The sequence below is a fragment of the Cetorhinus maximus genome, chromosome 4, assembly GCF_964194155.1.
Source record: "Cetorhinus maximus chromosome 4, sCetMax3.hap1.1, whole genome shotgun sequence".
NCBI classification, from domain to species: Eukaryota; Metazoa; Chordata; class Chondrichthyes; order Lamniformes; family Cetorhinidae; genus Cetorhinus; species Cetorhinus maximus.
This window is the reverse complement of record NC_135882.1, coordinates 77261608-77281388: the sequence shown is the minus strand read 5'-3', so window position 1 is coordinate 77281388 and position 19781 is coordinate 77261608. Positions and strand designations below refer to the sequence as shown.

General features: G+C 42.9%; 1 protein-coding gene across 9 annotated transcripts in view; it reads left to right on the top strand.

Moving 5' to 3' along the window:
* Positions 1–19781, top strand: part of sulf1 (sulfatase 1) — a 369948-nt gene that overhangs the window by 249118 nt on the left and 101049 nt on the right. For all 9 annotated transcript variants that reach the window (XM_078540363.1, XM_078540362.1, XM_078540361.1 and 6 more), the window contains 3 exons: positions 14000–14150; positions 14377–14552; positions 18996–19124. In XM_078540363.1, the coding sequence (XP_078396489.1) occupies positions 14000–14150; positions 14377–14552; positions 18996–19124 (456 nt within the window). The remainder of the gene's footprint in view (positions 1–13999; positions 14151–14376; positions 14553–18995; positions 19125–19781) is intronic.

The following is a 19781-nucleotide window of genomic DNA, read 5'->3' as shown; positions in this document are numbered from 1 at the left end:
TTAGCCCAACTACAGTATCTCAGCCATGCTGATGTTACTTTTTTGGGCTTAAAAAATCAAACCTGTTTTACTCAACTGGGTTAGTATGTTAGTGACATGGGTGAGATGTTCATCCCATTATAAATGAAAAGGTTGATATTGCCAATGTATGCCAGAACATGATTCTTAGCCCTTGTCAAATAGAACCCACCCTGCTGCTAGAATATGGTGAATGCATTTTTAATTCTGATAAGCCTTATGTAAACTTACAGTGCCTTTATGATGTGGGAAACATGGAGAGCAATGAGATTCAAGCTCTTAATGTCACCAGCTTATAGCCTTTTGCCAAGTCTGGAGTCCACAGATATTAGATGCCTCCCATCTTCTTAATGATCTCCTCCACATGTGGCATGTCAGCCTCTGAAAAGTTATTCACTTTTTGATAAATCAACATGGAACTGCATACTCTTGCCTTCGAAGCAAGCAACATAATTGATGTTGCCCATTGGCCTTTTTAATTCCAGCTCCAAAATCTCCTGCACTTCATGGCCAGGTGTTCCATCACACTTTGTGTCATATGATTTGCGTGTTGGTTACTGAATTAGAAATGCCTGAGTTTAACTTGGTCACCAACTGCTGTGCATAACCCATTCACTTGTTTGTCTTCCAGTAGCTCAGTAATTTACCCCTACAGAGTAGATTGTATAGGATTACACAGGATTGCATAGGATATAGGGCACAGAAGCAGGCCATTCGGTCTATGCCAGTGTTTATGCTGCGCTCAAGTCTCCTCCTATCTTTCCTCACCTAAATCTGTCATCGTAACATCTATTCCCTGACCTCTCATATGCTTGTCTAGTTTCTCCTTAAATGCATCAAAACTATTTGCTTCAGCCACTTTGAGTTCCATCTGTGCTTGTGCTTATCATATTCAGAATGGGTGATAGAGGATGAAATGTTAGGTTGAATCCACACACTGGGTTCTGCCACCTCCTACTGGATTCCCAAAGGAGCAGCAAGTGAGCACATTTTAGGATACTGACAGTATGTCACCCTGGAAACAGTGCTTACATGATAGGAGTGCCTGCATGTGAGGAAAGGAAACAGATGAGTGAGTGAGTAAGAAATGAAAGAATGAAAAACAAAGAATTATATGAACCATGACTTTGGGATAAGCCTCAAACTTCCCCTTTCACCAATCACGAGAAGAGGGTCTGATGGTGGTTGGGGAGAGCAGACAGAACATGGGTTAGGGCTTCATTGGATAGTTTGTTGGACCTGCAGGAAATACTCCTGTTCCTCCTGGCCCACAAGCTGTAAAGGCATTTAGCTCATGAGATTAGCCCTTCCAGCCTTCTTTAATCTGCTGAGTTTGAGTCCCAGGAAACCCAGCCACGGGCGGTTGAAAATAAATGAATGTTAAAATGAAGGCACTCAGCCTCATTATAATATTTAAATGACTGGTCTGTTTTCGTAAGCAGGTTGGTTGGCTGCCCCTTGTCCCACCTCTGTTGAAACCAGAGGTAGCTGTGTTTGGTTCCTGTTCCAGAATTTTTGCATGTTACTTCTGTCACAAACCCCTACCCACCTGTGCTTGAGTTAAGGTTCAGCCCACAATCTATTGAGTTAGAATTAAGGAATAGTAGAGGAGCTATTTTATTGCTGGGCGCATACTCTAAAACACCAAATAGTGAGAAGGAAATAGAGGAACAGAAAAGCAGGCAGATTGCAGAAAGATGCAGAATTTTAAATAATGGGGAACATCAGTTGTACTAATATAGACTGGTATAGTAACAATGTAAAGAATAAGAAGGAGGAGGAATTCCTGAAATATATACAAGAGAACTTCTTTATCAGTATGTTTCCAGCCAACAAAATTATCCACACTTGGGAAAATATGAGTTAACAGGAAGACCTGCATGGATTTGTTGAAGGGAAATTGTGTTTGACAAACCTGATTGGGTTCTTTGATAACATAACAGAGTGTGTTGATGAGGGTAGTGCAGTTAAAGTCATATGAGCCTTCAAAGTACCATATTGTCAGCAAAATTGAAGCCCGTGGGATTAAAGCAGCAGTAACTATTTGGTTAAGGAATTGGCTAAGGCAGTGGTTCTCAAACTGGGGTTTGCGGACCCCTGGGAGTCTCTAGAGATTTTCCAAGAGGTCTTGAAATAATATAAAAGTCCTTATTGAGCAGGGCTGGCCGTACAGATGGGCGATATGGGTGAGTACCCAGGACATTGAGGTCAGGAAGGTGTCATAGTCAAGACTAAGTGAATGAGTGGTGACCTGAGGTGGACCAGCTGTGAGCCAAGAAGCAGGAGCGGAGTGCAATTGCCACAACTGCAGCAGAGATTGGACTGGTGGGCTCACCTAGCGGGTGAATGTGCATAGAGGGATGCTGAGAGTAGCAAGAAGGTCGCCAGGTAGACCTGCAGTTACTAAGATTGGTGGTGGCTGCTAGGTTTGTTCAGCCTTGCTCATGAGAGGGGAGTTTTTAAAAGTATTTAAATATTACATACACAAACTGAAAGAAAGGGCATCAAAATACAGGTTTGTCCAGAAGCCATTCATATTACGAATATTACGTGGTATTAATATTTAGATGGGAGGTCCATCTAATCTATTTGAAAAGAAGTCTTGCAGTGGAAATGTTTGAGAACCACTGGGCTAAAGGACAGAAAGTAATGGTGAATGGTTTGGATGGAATTAGGCAGTTCTGTCCGCCAGGGTTTGGCGTTGGGACCATTGCTCTTTTTGATATATATTAACGACCTGGACTTGTGTATTTGTGCATAATTTTAAAGTTTACAGATAACACAAAACTAGGAAATGTTGTAAACAGTGAAGACAGTAGCAACAGATCTCAGGAGATCAAGGACAAACTAATCAAATCGGCAGACTTTGAAGTGATTTGTTTTGATAGGAAGACAATATAAACTAAATGGTATAATTTTAAAGGAGTACACAGGAACAGAGAAATCTAGCAAGGTGAGTAGGCTGTTAAATTGGCCTAGGAAGGATGCCATGGCCTTAGAGAGGGTGCAAAGGAGATTCACTAGAATGGTGCCAAGGAAAAGGGGCTTACATGGAAAGACTAGAGAAATTGAGATAGTTCTTCTTAAAGCAGAGAAAGGGGAGCTTTCTTAGAGGTTTTCAAAACTACAAGTATTTTGATGAATTAAATAATGATTTCCAGTGGCAGACGGGTTGATAACCAGATTTAAGGAAATTGGCAAAAAACCCAGAGGCAAAATGAAGAAAACATTCTTTCCGCAGTAAGTTGTTTTGATTGGAATGCATTGCCGGAAAGGATGGTGGAAGCTGATTCAAATTAACTTTCAAAGGAAAATGAATAAATACATGAAAGGGAAAAACTGACATGGCTACCAAGAAAGGACAGGATGGTGGGATTAATTGGATGGCTGTTTCAAAGATCTGGCACAGATATGATAGGTTGAAGGGCTCCTTCTGTCCTTATCAATGTATGTTTCTATATTAATAAATTGACATTACATTATTTGCTAGATTAATTTGTGCACTTTTGGCACTGAAGAAGAAGTGGTCCCAGAACCTCTGCACTTAGACAGCATTACCGACTCCAATTGCTGTTACACTAGAAGTGTATGGCTCACTTAGCAAGTCAACTAGAAAATTAGAACAGAAAATGCTGGAAAAATTCAGCAGGTCTGGCAGCATCTGTGAAGGAAACAGAGTTAACATTTCGACTCTTCTTCAGAGCTAAAGAGAAGAAATGTGATGAAGTTTATACTGTTTAAGTATAAGCAGGTGAAGCTGGATAGAAGGTCAGCGATAGGTGGGGGCTAAGGAGAGATGAGACAAAGGGAGTGTTAATGGTAGTGGGAAGGGCCAAAGAAGGTGCTGATAGTGGCATAAAGGTAAGAAAGCAGAATGCGTGAATAGCAGAACAAGGGTCAGCACTCTGTGAAAGAACAAAATGGAACAAGGAACAGATGGCCCTTTTGGGGGAGGGGACAGTGGTTGGGGAAAAAGGATAGAAAAAAGGGATAAAACAATGAATAAATGGATAAAAATAAAAATAAATAAAAATAAAAATGAATCTTGCAAAAAGGGATTTTAAAAGGGGTGAAGATAGAGGAGAGAGTTTATGGTATGAAGTTGTTGAACTCAACGTTAAGTCCGGAAGGCTGTAAAGTGCCTAATCGGAAGATGAGGTGCTGTTCCTCCAGTTTGCATTGGGCTATACTGAACATTGCAGCAGACCCAGGATGGACATGTGGGAATGAGAGCAGCTTCACTTGCTCCAAGCCCCTCAAACAGTATCAATTTCATCACATTTCTACTTCTCCTTAGCTCTGAAGAAGAGTCATACATACTCGAAATGTTAACTCTGTTTCTCTATCCACAGATGCTATCAGACCTGCTAAGTTTTTCCAGTATTTTCTGTTTTTATTCCGGATTTCCAGCATCCGCAGTATTTTGCTTTTATCAACGAGAAAATTACACATATTACAATTACAAAAATGACATGCCTTACATGCAAGCGCTATTTCCAATAATACATTATGATGAAAGTATATTTACATTGGGTTAGCTTACGTTGCCTAATTGATTACCTGTGTGACTAATAAGAAATGGAAGGCAAGAAAGAAACAGAGACTGAGGAAAGACTGAATCAGTGAATGAAAATTAAAAGGAAAACAAAAGCATATTCACTAGTTATGACTTCATACAACTGCAAATATGTGCAGCAGGTTAGAGGGATCTTAGCATGGGAAGGATTAATTGCTCAAACAACATTTATATATTAAAGTTAGAAGCAAAAAAGCTGGTGAAATTAGGTTACAAATGGAATTAGAATTGTTTTCACTTCTATCTGTCAATATACTTGAGTTTCATGGGTTCTTAGTAGTTAGTAGGTAAAAGGCTGGATGATTTTAAGCATAATTTAAAAGGGGAACAGGAATCCGCATTGCGGTATGTCACCCGTCATTTATCCAATGCTATTAATCATTTGGGGCTAATGGATTTATTCTGCCGAGGGTGGGAGATGTTAGTTTGTATTTTTCAAATGTATTGTGATGGCAGATCATTATTTTTTATGTGCTATCTAATGAACCTTAGTAGGAATGAATAATAAATGGATTATTCTGAAGGTGTATGTGGAGTTGTTATGAATGGCACAGTCTATGCCAGTGAAAAATGCACATACAGTTTTGAATATTGAAAAGAAACCTGAAGGACTGGAAATCAGCCTATATTTTATTGCACTAAATGATTCTCATAATTTGTAGTTCAATTGAAGAAAAGGAAAAATGTTGTTAATCAAAAATAATTTTAAACTAATACTATCTTTCAGTTTCATTTAGTAGATACATTTCAGACTGCCAGTGGCTACTTATTACATGAAGGACCATAAGAAGAACATAGAAATAGGAGTAGGCCATTTGGCCCCTCAAGGCTGCTCCATCAGTCAGTAAGATCATGGCTGATCTGATGTGGCCTTAACTCCATTTTCCTGCCTATCCCCATAACCCTTGACTCCCTTGTCAATCAAAAATCTGTCTAACTCAACCATGAATATATTCAATGACCCAGGTTCCACTGTTCACTGCGGAGAGAATTCCAAACACTAATGACCCTCTGAGAGAAGAAATTACTCCCCATTGCCGTCTTAAATGGGAGACCCCTCTAGTTCTAGATTCCCCCATGAAGGGAAACACCATCCCGGCATCGACCCTGTCAAGCCCCCTCAGAATCTTACATGTTTCAATAGGATCACCTCTCATTCTTTTAAACTCTAATGAACATAGGCCCTACCTGCTCAGCTTTTCCTCACAAGATAGCCACTTCAGGAATCAGCCGAGTGAGCCTTATCTGAACTGCCGCCAATGCAAGTACGTCCCTCCTTAAGTAAGGAGACCAAAACGGCACACAGTATTCTAGATGTGGTCTCACCAATGGCCAGCAAGACTTCCCGACTTTTGTGTTCCATCCCTCTTGCAATAAAGGTCAATATTCTGTTTGCCTTCTTAGTTACTTGCTGCACCTGCATGTTGACTTTATATGATTCATGTACAAAGACACCCAGGGTGGAATTTTCCACTCCTGCCAGTGGTGGGAATCATGGCGGGAAAGGGCACTTAATTTGGCATGAGTGAAAAAGTCAGTTCCCTGCGAGTGGAAAAATAGTTTGGAATTTTGTTCTCCCGACTTCATTGGCAGTTTAAAGGCTGAGCAATGTCAGGAACTCCATTTGCATTCATTAGCATATCACCCATGCTCAGTAAAAATCTTCCTTGCCGGAATTAAGTCCCCACTCTAAATTAAGTTCCCAACCAGCGAGAATTCAGAACGTTCAGTTTTATGACTGCATATGAGTGGTGTGCACCTGGCGACCTTCACCTATTCCAGGACTTTGAGATCAGTAGATGTTGCTTTCTCCTTGTTAGGGTCATCGCATAACTTCTCTTTAGTGCCGGTTGCAAAAGCTGCACAAAGGTTGGACAGGGAAGCCAGGCGAAGGCTGGAAGGTGGGTGGCGGGAGGCATGGGGAGTGGGTGGTGCGGTGATTAGGGTGGTTAAAGGCTGGACAGGGAAGGCAGGCTTACCAGGAGGTGAGTGTGCTGGGAAAGAAGGGGGAGAGTGTCCAGGGAAGGGGGGTAGAGGTCCAGGAAAAGGTGGTGGGGGGGGTGTTGTTGGGGAGAGAGTGCCCAGAGAATTTGAGGGGGGGAGATAGTGCCTTAGAGGGCAGGGTCAGTGGTGTAAACAAATGGGGTCCTGGGGGGGTTAACTCAGGGTACTGGTGATGGAATGGAACAGTCGCAGTCAGAGGGGGGAATGGGACATAGTAGGGCGGCAGGTCCAGGATGAAAGTCTGGTAGATGAAGGTCTCATCGGGTGGGTCATGGAGGGGAGCTGGACAGGTGGCTTGGATAACAGGAGGGGTCAGGGTGGGCATGGGGACAGTAATGGTTTCGACTCTGAGGGGAGGAAAGGCATTTGGAGGTGGATCATGATAGGGTCCAGGGTAATGGTGGAGGTTCAGTTAGGAGAGAGCAGTGGTGATATTGGGTGGGTCTATGGCGATGGGGGCTGCTTGGTGGGTGACAAGGGGAGGGTAGAAGGTGGTGCAGCAAGTTTGAAAGGTGACACGCACCATTTTTCCATGCTGACCTTAACCACGCAGTTAGTAAGCAGTGAGATCTCTCAAAGTGGGAGGAGGGGGTCTTTTCAGGTGGGTGGAGTTCAAGGCCAGGACAAGTGGCTGACTAAACGGACACCCTAATAAATATGAGGAAACTGGATGTCAACCAGACTCAGTAGTGTTCTCCTCTCTATGGTGAAGCCCACACAGCAGCAGGTTTGTTCCTGATTCATGCGTCTCATAACATCAAAATCCCAACAAGGCTGCCATTCATTCTGTACCATTTGCCATTGGCTGTGGTTAGGGGTAGGGATAAAGGGAGGGAGGTGAATGTCTCTAAGGGGCACGGCTGGTGGACAGCAGCCAACTCCCAAACCTCCATCTCCCAGATGAATGATCATGGCTGACAAGGGCTCATGTGGTTAGTCTTTCTATGCTGCTAAGGCGATGGTCTCTCTATAGAGTCTCAACGGTAGTGGAGACAAGCAGAACAGTGTCAGAAGGAGGCTTCTTGAACATGGCTCTCAACACCCTGGTCAAAGAGCAATGTCTTCATGCTCAGTCATGTTGAATGGGAAGAACACCCATCTCTAGTCCTCTAGAATGTTCTTCATCTGGAAGGGGTGGAGTGGAGATTCCATGTCTAGACGGAGACCGGGTGAAGGGCTTGACGCTTGCTTGCTGGCTTTGGGATGGAAGGAAACCTATAAAGGACACGCTGACTAAATGTATCACTTCAATTTGTTCACACATTCACTGAGATGTGGGTGATGCAGATTGCAGGCAACCCTGCCTTGGTAATGGCTCCTCATCCAGATGAGGAGAAGGAGGGCTTATCACCTGTTGGCACAGGGCCAGGAGGAGCAAGGGCCTCAGCAGCAAGAGGCAGCGTGGCCTCTGGAAGGTCAGGATGCTGGCTATCATGGACCGCAGCAACGGAAAGCATCAGCCAGACCATGGGTCTACCGAGGGCGATGTTCTTATCTAGAAACGAGCGAAAGGCAATGCTGGAGGTGCATTCTTATGTCCTTGTATTTGGTCGCTCACATCTGCCAGCTTCTCCAGTATGAGCTGTGCCTGCAAGGACTCTGGAGGAGTAATGCGGAGCTCCTGGCCTGCAATGAATGAGCATCTATCTGGTGCCTTTTAAATATGGCGCCCGGATCTTGGACCCCATGATGTAACAGCAGGCTGGCGACTTCCTGCCTGCCCCACCATGAGATTCACCAAGCTCCTCGCAGATGCATAATTAATGAGCTGAAAAGCAGAAGATTGCACACGTTCAGCCATCCTGCTGTCCAGTGGGAATTACACCAACTTTCCCATCACTGGACTTAGAATCCGGAACAGAAGATTCCGTCCCTAGCTCTTTGTCCGCCGCAGCATTCTGCAGTCTCTCTATAATTAAATAATATTCTGCTTTCCTATTCTTCCTGGCAAAGTGGACAACCTCATAATTTCCCACATCTACCAAAGATTTGCCCACTCACTCAACCTAACTCTGGGCAGAGTTTTTCCGCTCCCACCAGCAATGGCAATAGCAGGGGAACTTAATTTGGTGTGATTGAAAAAATCAGTTTCCTGCTGGCAGAAAATTAGTTTGGAATTATGGGCGGAAATTTTCTCTCGTCGGGAAGGCATTCGTCCGACCTGAACGGGAGAAAAATAGCACGTGGTGATGTCGGGTGAGTGTCCCGACGTCATTGCGCACTTGTGCAATATTTCGGTCGGAGGGCGTGCATGGGAGTCGACAGCGCGCCTTCCAAAAACTAACAGGCCTATTGAGGCCATTAAAGTAACATTTAAACACAATTTTTCGCTGCCCGTCCAACCTTACGGCTGGCGGGCAGGCAAATCAGCCAGGCAGTCTTTGGATTTTTTATGAAACAGGTGCAATGAGGTTTCCAACAAGAATTAAAAATAAAATTAAAATGTTTAAATCTCATTTATAACATGTCCCTGTTCATGTGACAGAGCGCGCATGCACAAACTTCCGCACTCACCTTCCTCCCGCCCCCACTCGGCAACGCTTTAGCATTGGAGCGCCCGATTCACGCTGGCTGGCTTAACACTGACTGCTAAGGCTATTAAGTTATCAGTTAACGTTGGCAGGCAGGAGAAAAGGTCAAGCATTTTGTTGGAAACCTCATCCACGGGTAGGATGAGGTTTCCAAAAGCAAACAAAAATAAAATAAAAAATGTAATTTTTCATTAATAACACGTCCCTGCTCATGTGGCAGAGTCACATGAGGGGACATGGTTCAATACATTTCTATTTTCTTTATTTTTTTAATATATCTCTTTACCTCCCTGAGGCAGAGCTCTGTGCCTCAGGGAAGTTATCCAGCATTCACTCACGCGCATGCGCAAAGTTCACACTCGGCCAGCTCACACTCCCCACTCTCCTGCACAGGCAGCGCTGAGCGCTGCCGCTCACGTTTCATGCTGGCCTGCCAGCGCGAAACCATGGTGCAGTGCCAATCACAACCGCCCCCGCCGAGCCCGCCCACCAAGGACAAAATTCTGCCCTATGAGATTATCAGTTAATCCTATGTCGTTGCACAGTACCAGGTATAGTATAACCTGCTCTCTGGTTGGCTCCAGAAAGTGTTGTTCTAAGAAACTATTCCGAAAACATTCTATGAATTCCTTATCTACGTTACCTTTGCTCATCTGATTTTTCCAGTCTATATGTAGATTAAAATGCCCATGAATATCGCCGTACCTTTCGGATAAACTTCCATTATCTCTTCCTTTATACATTGTCCTACCGTGTAGTTACAATTAGAAGACCTGTACACCACTCCTGTAAGTGAGTTCTTGCCTTTATCATTTTTGCATATCAAATTGCTTCTATTTCCTGAACTTAGGTCATCCGGCTCTAAAGTGCCATCATTAATGAACAGAGCCACCCCTCCACTTTTTCCTAACTTCTTGTCCTTCCTGTCACAAACCCTTCAATATTCAGGTTCCAATCTATGTCATCCTGCAGCCATGTCTCTGTAATGGCTATCAGATTGGACTTATTTATTTCTATTTGCGCTGTTCATCTGTTTTGTTTCAAATGCTACGTGCATTCAGATACAGAGACTTCAGTTTTGTCCTTTTATTTTTGTAACATCTGGCCTTATCTGCTGATTTATTCTTAGATTTGCACTCTCTGTACCTTCCTGTCACAGTCTAATTACATACAAATGTACAAAATAGGAACAGAAGTAGGCCATTCAGCCCTTCGAGCCTACTCTGCGATTCATTAAGATCATGGCTGATTTGTTTGTATTTCGAATTCCACATTCCCATCTACCCCTGATAACCTTGATTCCCTTGCTTTAACAAGAATCTACCTACCTCTGCCTCCACTACCTTCTAAGGCGGAGAGTTCACAACCGTCTGAGAGAAAAAAATTCTCCTCATCTCTGTCCTAAAAGAGAAACACCTAATTTTAAAACAGTGCCCCCTAGTTCCGGACTCACCCACAAAAGGAAACATCCTTTCCACATCCACCTTGTCACTACTCACAGGACCTTATATACTTCAATCAAGTCACCTCTCACTCTTCTAAACTCTAGTGGAAACAAGTCTAGTCTGTCTGACCTTTCCTCATAAGACAACCTGCTCATTCCAGGTATCAATCTAGTAAACCTAAAGTGCACACAGTTTTCAAGGTGTGGTCTCACCAATGCCCTGTATAACTGAGGCATAACATCCTTACTTTTATGTTCAATTCCTCTCATAATAGAGGCTAGCATTCCATTAACCTTCTTAATTACTTGCTGTACCTGCATTCTAACTTTTTGTGATGCATGCACTACAACACATAGGTCCCTCTGCACCTCAGAATTCTGCAGCCGTTCTCTGTTTAAGTAGTATCTGCATTTTTATTCTTCCTGCCAAAGTGAACAATTTCACATATTCCCACATTATACTCCATCTGCCAGAGTTTTACCTACTCACTCAACCTCATCTGCAACCTCCTTATGTCCTCTTCACAACATACTTTCCTACCTATCTTTGTGTCATCTGCAAATTTAGCTACCATATCTTCACTCCCCTCATCTAAGTAATTGATATAAATTGTAAAAAGTTGAGGCCCCAGCACAGACCCCACTAGTCACATACTGCCAATCAGAAAAATACCCATTTATGCATACTCTGTTTTCTGCCAGCTAGCCAATCTTCTATCCATGCTAATACATAACCCCCTGCACCATGAGCTTTTATTTTCTGCAATAACCTTTGATGTGGCACCTTATCAAATGCCTTCTGGAAATCCAAGTACAATATGTCTACAGGGTCCCCTTTAAACACTGCGCATATTACTTCTTCAAAGAACTCCAGTAAATTGGTTAAACTTGATTTCCCTCTCACAAAACCATGCTGACTCTTCCTGGTTACCTTGAGTTTATCTAAGTGCCCAGCTATAACCTCCTTAATGGTCAATCCTAACACCTTCCCCACAACAGACGTCAAGTTAACTGGCCTATAGTTTCCTGTTTTCTGCCACCCTCCCTTCTTGAATAGAGGGATTATATTTTCTACTTTCCAGTCTGATAGAACGTTTCCAGAATCTAGGGAATTTTGGAAAATTAACATCAATACATCTACTACCTCATTAACCACCTCTTTTAAGACCCCAGGATGAAGTCCATCAGGTCCTGGAGATTGGTCAGCTCGCAGCTCCATCAGTTTGTCATTTCCCATATTAGTACATTTCTCTCTTGCCTTGTCTCTACTCTTTGGTTCACCACATCTTTCCAAATTTGATCCCCTGCCGCCACTATTTAGATTAAATTCCTCTCTACTTCCCTAGTTGAGACCCAGCACGGTTCAGGTATAGTCCGTCCCAAAGGTACAGCCCTGACTTTCCCCAGTACTGGTGCCAGTGCCCCATGAACCAGTTCCCACACCAGTCTTTAAGCCACACGTTCATTTCTCTAATCTTATTTGCCCTACGCTAATTTGCACCTGGCTCAGGTAATAATCAAGAGATTATGACCTTTTGGTTCTGCTTCTTCATTTGGTGCGTAGCTCCTCATATTGACTATGCAGAGCTTCCTTCCTCATCCTGCTTATGTCGTTGGTACCTACATGGACCATGACAACTGGATCCTCCCCCTCCCACTCTATAAGTTCCTCTCCAGTCCTGAGCAGGATTTCTCAAACCCTGGCACCGGGCAGGCAACACAGCCTTCTGGACTCTTGCTCTTTGCTGCAGAGAACAGTGTCAATCTCCCTCACTATACTGTTCCCTACTACCACCACATTCCTTTTTGCTCCCCCCACTTGAATGGCTTCCTGTACCACAGTACCTCGGCCAGTCAACTCATCCACCCTGCAGCCCCACTCTCATCCAAACTAGCTGAAACAACCTAGTCTCAATTGCAGAGGCTGGCACTCCTGCCTTCTGGGTACCTTACTTGCCTCACATCTCCTGTCTATGACCACCTTCCAAATCAGAAGACCCTATCCTAAGGGGTGTGACCGCCTCCTGGTGTAAAGCGTCCAGGTAACTTTCCCCCTCCCAGTACTTGCAGTTAAATGTTAAATACAAACAATATTAGATTTTTAGAAAGAGATTTAAGATTCCCTCAAAGCACCAAACTCTCAGCACTCCGTTGAGGCCACACTCCAGCGCAAGGTCGCACTGAGAAGGTCTGAATTTATATGTTCTGAAACACAGGGACTAGCTGAGCCCAGGTACAGAAAAAATAACTCAAGCTAGTTTCCTTAATTAACTGTCTACAGCTGCTGCCAGTGAATAGCTTCTATCTCCCTGCTTAGGATGAGACTTAGAATTTAAACAGTACTTGCAGTTAAATGTTAAATTCAAACAATATTAGATTTTTAGAAAGAGATTTAAGATTCTTTCAATTCACCAAACTCTCAGCATTCCATTGAGGTTGCACTCCCAGTGTCAGGGTCCATTGTAGAACAAATTGATAGAAATTGACTGCTATGATCACTGTTGTATCATATGACTATCTGGATATTAGAAACCAAACTGGAAGGACTTGGGTTTGTTTTTCATGTAACAAATCATATGCTCCCATGTATCTTTTGCCAGGGCAATAAAATCTCAGTCCTTTCAAATTATCAATGATTGAAGCACCATTTTGTTTGTTGAAAAAAGGTTTTCCAAACCTTTGGTTGCTCGGGGAAGGGTAAAAGTTGTATATCATTTCTATAATAACACCGAAAGAGACTTAACACGGTGCATTTTAAAGTGATTGATGTTGCTGCACTAAATGAAAAAAGATTCAGCGAAACATTTTCATGAAAATAGCACCCATTTAACATACTATTTGTGGAATCTCAATGTAAGATCGTGTTGTGGCAAATGAAAAGTTGTATTCATTGTTGTAATGTTCAGAAGAATGCTATGCTCACAATGGAATTGCACCATGTAATTATAAGAAGCTTACATTATAGATAATTACAAGTGGTCGGTCAATACATAGAGTAAGTTTTTCCATAGAAAAGTTTGTTAATCTGGCAATGGTCAGTCAGGAATGAACAGAAACTCCTCTGCAGCTCATGTGTACTCCGTGAAAGACTCATCAAAGTAGATTTCTGAGGGATGAGGAGCTCAGTGTCTGTCGTGAGCTATAGTGAAGACCACAGTTTTAAAGCAGCAGTGATTTGCTTGATGTGTGGCCTCGGCCATGTGGGTTGACCTTGAACCTCCAGGGCCCGGCTGATTCCTGCACTCTCATATAGGTGGACTGCTAAGTCATAGAGCACAGTTCCCGAAATGTATTTATCTTGCCCTCCTTTTTTAGGAACATATAGGTCATAAGAAGGATGATGATGTTTGAATAAAGAAACAGTAAATTGATGAAAGAAATATTTTAACCAATTATGTTGAACCTTATTTATTTTGTTATCTTCAGTACACCTAGCTATAACTATGCTCCAAACATGGACAAGCACTGGATTATGCAGTTCACAGGGGCAATGAGGCCTATCCATATGGAATTCACCAACATTCTTCAGAGAAAGAGGCTGCAGACACTTATGTCAGTGGATGACTCCGTTGACAGGGTAAGTAGCGTGATTGAACCATTTAATATTTAATAGGATTTTAACTTTTGTGTGGCAGCTCACTAGAAAACAGGATGCCTTTGGCCATTAAAATAGAGAGAGCACACGAGTGTAATTGTTTTGGCAGCGGCTGGGTAAAGAACAATATTACAGAATAACAATTTTCATGAAAATATTTTCCTTGCTATTTTAAAATAACAATAAAACAACTTGTATTATGCTTTAGATATTTCAGATGCTTGCAGAGACTGGGGAGCTGGACAACACCTATGTCATCTACACTGCAGACCATGGTTACCACATTGGGCAATTTGGACTGGTAAAGGGAAAATCAATGCCATATGACTTTGATATCCGGGTTCCTTTCTTTGTTCGTGGACCAAATGTGGAACCAGGGTCAATGTAAGGGATTATTTCTAGAATTTTCAAGTTTACTGGGAATAGTTGAGAATTCCATTTTATATTATACATCCAGGCAGTCTATAAACTGGAACTTTGCACTTGCCACAGGCAATAATCAGGCTGTAACACTGCTTGTGGAACAGTAACATCACTCAGTAATGAACATGACAGTCAAATTTATCAGAAATACAACACAATATCAATTATGTTGTAAACATAATGGTGCAAAGTGCACCCAGGAAGAAATTAGAAAAAAGAGGTACCATTTGCAAAGTCTATAACCAATAAAAGTAGATTTGAATCACTAGGCTTTTGAACACCACTAGCAACCACATAAATATACCCAATAAATTAAATTACTAAAACATGAATAACAATGAAAGAAAACAATGATGGTGTGTAACATCATAAGCATATTGATATCTTACTAAAATATCAGTGATTTCAGAGGGCAATCTGCACTCCAGCAGAAGTCATCACTTTCATTAGAAGAGAAGGGGAGGAAATTGGCCCCCCAAAAAATTAGAGAACAAAGCTGTTCATAAACCTATTTGGAAATGTGGGGTGAGAGGAGAGGGGTTGCAACTCATCCCAATGAGGTGTGATCTCACATAAGACCTTTCGATGAAGTATGAATTCTGAAAACAGACTTTCTTTCTTCATTTCTGAACCCCTTCATGGTTAGACTTATTGAGGTACAAATTCAGCTTCTGTGGTCCTGTTGCATGTCAGGGGTGCGTTATGATACTACTCGCATTGAAGTATTGTTTTCTCTCCATTTTTAACCCATTCTGCTGAAGGTGCGATTCTTTCTGTGGTTTGATTCCATGAGGGCTGGTAGCCCTCCAGTGTCTTGTCCAATGGCTCGTCCATTATGTGTGACCCAGACAGAGTTATGATACTACTCACACTGAAGTATTGTTTTCTCGACCGTTTTCAACCCATTCTGCTGCAAGCCAATAATCAGTGATGAACATCACATCTGAGCCCAATCCATACACATGCCTGTAACTGCTTTCCATCGAGGGTCAATAGAGAGCAATGTTGAGTAGGAAGCCCAGCTGAAAATTCCTCACCTTAACCCAGGATATCGAGAGCACTGGGGAGGGGTGAAGGATATGTATAGTGAGAGGCTAGGCAGTCTAAAATCATCAAAAGGGAAATAAAGAGACCACTCTGTTTTGACCACTCCAAATTTTCCTGTCCCATCCGCGACAATGCCCACCGCTGGCAGGACTGGAAAATCCCAGCCTATTGTACTAAGTGTGCACTTTCCTACATCATTTGCCATGCTCCATTCAAATTACTGGATAATTTAAATTAAAATTGGGTGCCATGCCAGCGGCGCTGTTCTAGGCACCTACTGGTTTTTTAGACAGTATGTAGAGGAACCAATGAGGGAATAGGCTATCCTAGATTTGGTATTGTGCAATGAAAAGGATTTAATTAATAACCTTGTTGAGAGGGGTCCTTTAGGGATGAATTCTTCATCAGGATGGAAATTGAAGTAGTCCGATCTGAAACTCGGGTCCTAAATCTTAACAAAGGAAACCATGAAGTTATAAGGTGCGAATTGGCTAAGATAGATTGGGGAACTTCATTAAAAGGATAGACAATGGCTAATATTTAAGGAACAAATGTATGCATTGCAACAGTTATACATTCCTACTAGCACAAAAATACAACAGGAAAAGCGGCCCAACAACGGCTAACAAAAGAAATTAAGGATAGTATTAGATCCAAAGAGGACTCGTATAAAGTTGCTAGAAAAAGTAGTAAGCTTGAGGATTGGGAGCAGTTTAGAATTCAGCAAAGGAGGACCAAGAGATTGATTGAGAGAGGAAAATAGAGAATGAGAGTGAACTTGCAAGGAACATAAAAGCAGACTGTAAAAGCTTCAACAAGTGTGTAAAAAGAAAAAGATTAGTGAAGACAAATGTAGGTCCTTTACAGTCTGAAACGGTAGAAGTTATAATAGAAAACAAGGAAATGGCAGAACAATTAAATTGGTGAGACCACACCTGGAGTATTGTGTGCAGCTTTGATCTCCTTACCTAAGAAAGGATGTACTTGCCATAGAGGGAGTGCAGCGAAGGTTCACCAGACAGATTCCTGGAATGACAGGATTGTCATATGAGGAGAAATTGGGCTGACTAGGCCTGTATTAATTGGAGTTTAGAAGAATGAGAAGAATATTTAATTGAAATATATAAAATTCTGACAGGGATGGAAAGGCTGGATGCAGGGATGATATTTGCTCTGGCTGGGGGCGTCTAGAACAAGGGGTCATAGTCTCAGGATATGGGATAGACCATTTAGGACTGAGATGTGGAGAAACTTCTTCACTCAGAGGATGGTGAACCTATGGAATTCCCTACCACAGAGGGCTGTGGAGGCCAAGACAGTGAATATAGTTAAGAAGGAAATAGACAGATTTTTGGACTCTAAAGGCATCAAGGGGTATGGGGAGAGCGCGTGAGTATGACATTGAGGTAGAGGATAAGCCATGATCATATTGAATGGCTGAGCAGGCTCAAAAGGGCCAAATGACCTACTCCTGCTCCTATTTTCTATGTTTCTACCCCCTGCCCCCACCGCATTTTACCACTGGTGGGGAGGCATTGGGAGACATGCTTGCCCATGGGCCAACTGAGGCCCTTAAATGGCCAATTAATGACTATACTTAAGGGTCTCCTCCATTGGCTGCTGGGATTTTACCCTAGCCAGGGAGGCCGGCATCAAATGTCAAGTTGGTGGCTGGGCAAGGAAGGGGTTGCCTCCTTTACGGGCCCCCTGTGCCAATCGAAGGCCCATAGTGTAAAAGTCGGGGGCGAGCCTGCCCCAATTCCACCGGCCATTTAATGACTGCCAGGCTGTTAATTGGATTGAGGCAAGACTTCCACACTTCTACTTCCAAAAGGCAGGAAGTCCCACCTCCAAGAGCTGTTGGCTAATCAAATGGCCCACAGCCCTCTTGTCCCAGAGGGAAGCATGAACCGGACTTCACACACCCCAAGGTATTCCTTACCACCATCCTGCATTTCCACTCCCCCCCCCTGTCCTGCTCACCCTGGCCCCCCACTCTCATTGCCCCTCTCATCAGGTCCTGCCAACCAGCCCCCTGCAAAAGCCCAGACTTACTTTGAAGTCCGGTTCATGCTTTCCTCTGGGACAAGAGGGCTGTGGGCCATTTGATTGGCCGACAACTCTTGGAGGTGGGACTTCCTGCCTATTGGAAGTAGAAGTGTGGAAGTCTTGCCTCAATCCAATTAGCAGCCTGGCAGTCATTAAATGGCCGGCAGAATTGGGGCAGGCTCGCCCCGACTTTTACACTATGGGCTGGACCCTACCACTAGTGTAAAATTCAGTCTAAGGTTTTATTGAAAGAGCAGTTCATAAATGGTAGTTCCCACTAGTTGGAAAAACAGAGCAAAAACTTTGTATTTGTAACAGAAGAAGGAGGGAAAGTTGAGAAATGTTTTCATAAAGGATTTTTGGAGATTGAAATGCTTTTCCACAAGTAGACAATGAGGCAGAATATAGAGCTGATTTTCTGATTTTTTCCCCCAATGCTCAGTGTCCCTGTTCAAAGGTCAGGAAGAAGGGGTGACAACCGCATCAGTGCTTGCCCAGAACTTTCCTGACGTCTCCTACACTTGGCCTACAGAAGCCGCAGGTTCAATGCAGCAACATTGATAAGAGGGCCGGGGTGAGATAGGGCATTCCTTGCCTCTTGGCACATTCTTTGATTTGTTCATTGGCTGGTGCCCCAGGGCAGAGGTTCCCAAAGAATATGGCGTTCAGGATCGCTCCTGATTGCAGGGTCCAGGAGTGTATTGCATTACATTTTAAGCGTCACTGAAGCCAAGGTACCTGACAAGCAAATAGCTCTGGTTTTCCTGCACCCTACTGCTGGCTATAGACTGGGAGGTGAGGCCTGTGCAGGATCCATCTCCAAGCCATTTAATCAGCTTGGGACAGGAAAAAGCAACAATCCAGGGCTGAACAAGAGCTTAGCACTTCAGGGACATTGTTTCATTGCAGTCCAGTAATGGGGGAAGGGCATCAGAAAATCTGCCCATATAACATTATTAATAGAGAATTTGGATAAAAGGATATGGGAAAGGACAGGGAAATTTAACTACTGTAAATTGCTACAACTCAAATAGCATAGGCGTGATTATCCAAACAGCCTCTGTCTGCATGTAAATGTTACGATTCTATGCAATGAAAATTTTTAACATTAAAAATTCAAACAGAATTCAACTGTTTTGACAATTGTTGCTTCCTCTCATATGCAGCTTTGAGCACTGTTAGCTCTTATTGTTTAGTTTAAGTCACTTTTCTTTGACCTCTGAGTACAAGAGGTTACACTTAGGTATGTTTAGGTGAATTGTTTAACTTGCGGTATTCCATACATTGTGGTTGTGCTTATTTCAACAGTATTCCTCAGCTGGTTCTGAATATTGACCTCGCTCCCACCATCTTGGATATTGCAGGCCTTGATATTCCACCAGATATGGATGGCAAGTCTATTCTGAAACTATTGGAATCTGAGAAACCAAGAAACAGGTCAGCCTAAACAATTGAGTGCTAACACCAATATACACACTGCAGTAAGGCTTTAATAATAAAATGGGAAGCAGAGATGAATAATAAAGAACAATGCAACCAGATTCAGAATCATGGCAATGGCAAAGAAAGAGGCCATTTGACCCATCGGGCCTATGACAGTTCTGTACAAGAGCAATTTAGCTAGTCCCATTCTCCACCCTCTCCCAGTAGCCGTGCATTTTTTCCCCTTCAGGTACGTATCCAATTTCCTTTTCAAAGCTATGATTGAATGTGCCTCCACCACCCTTTCAGGCAGTGCTTTCCAGATCATAATCACTCTCTCTGAAAGAACATTTTTTCTCATGTCACCTTTGGTTCTTTTGCCAATCATTTTATACTGGTATTTTCTGATTTTTCACCCTTCCACCAGTGGGAACAGTTTCACTCTCACTACTCTGTCTAGACCCTCATGATTTTAAACACATCTATCAAATCTCCACTCAACCTTTTCTCTAAGGAGAACAACCCCAAATTCTCCAACCTATCCAGGTTACTGAATCCCTCATCCCTGAAACCATTCTTATAAATTTTTTCTGCACCCTCTCTAAAGCCTTCACATCCTTCCTAAAGTATGGTGCCCAGCACTGGACACAATATTCCAGTTGAGGCTGAACC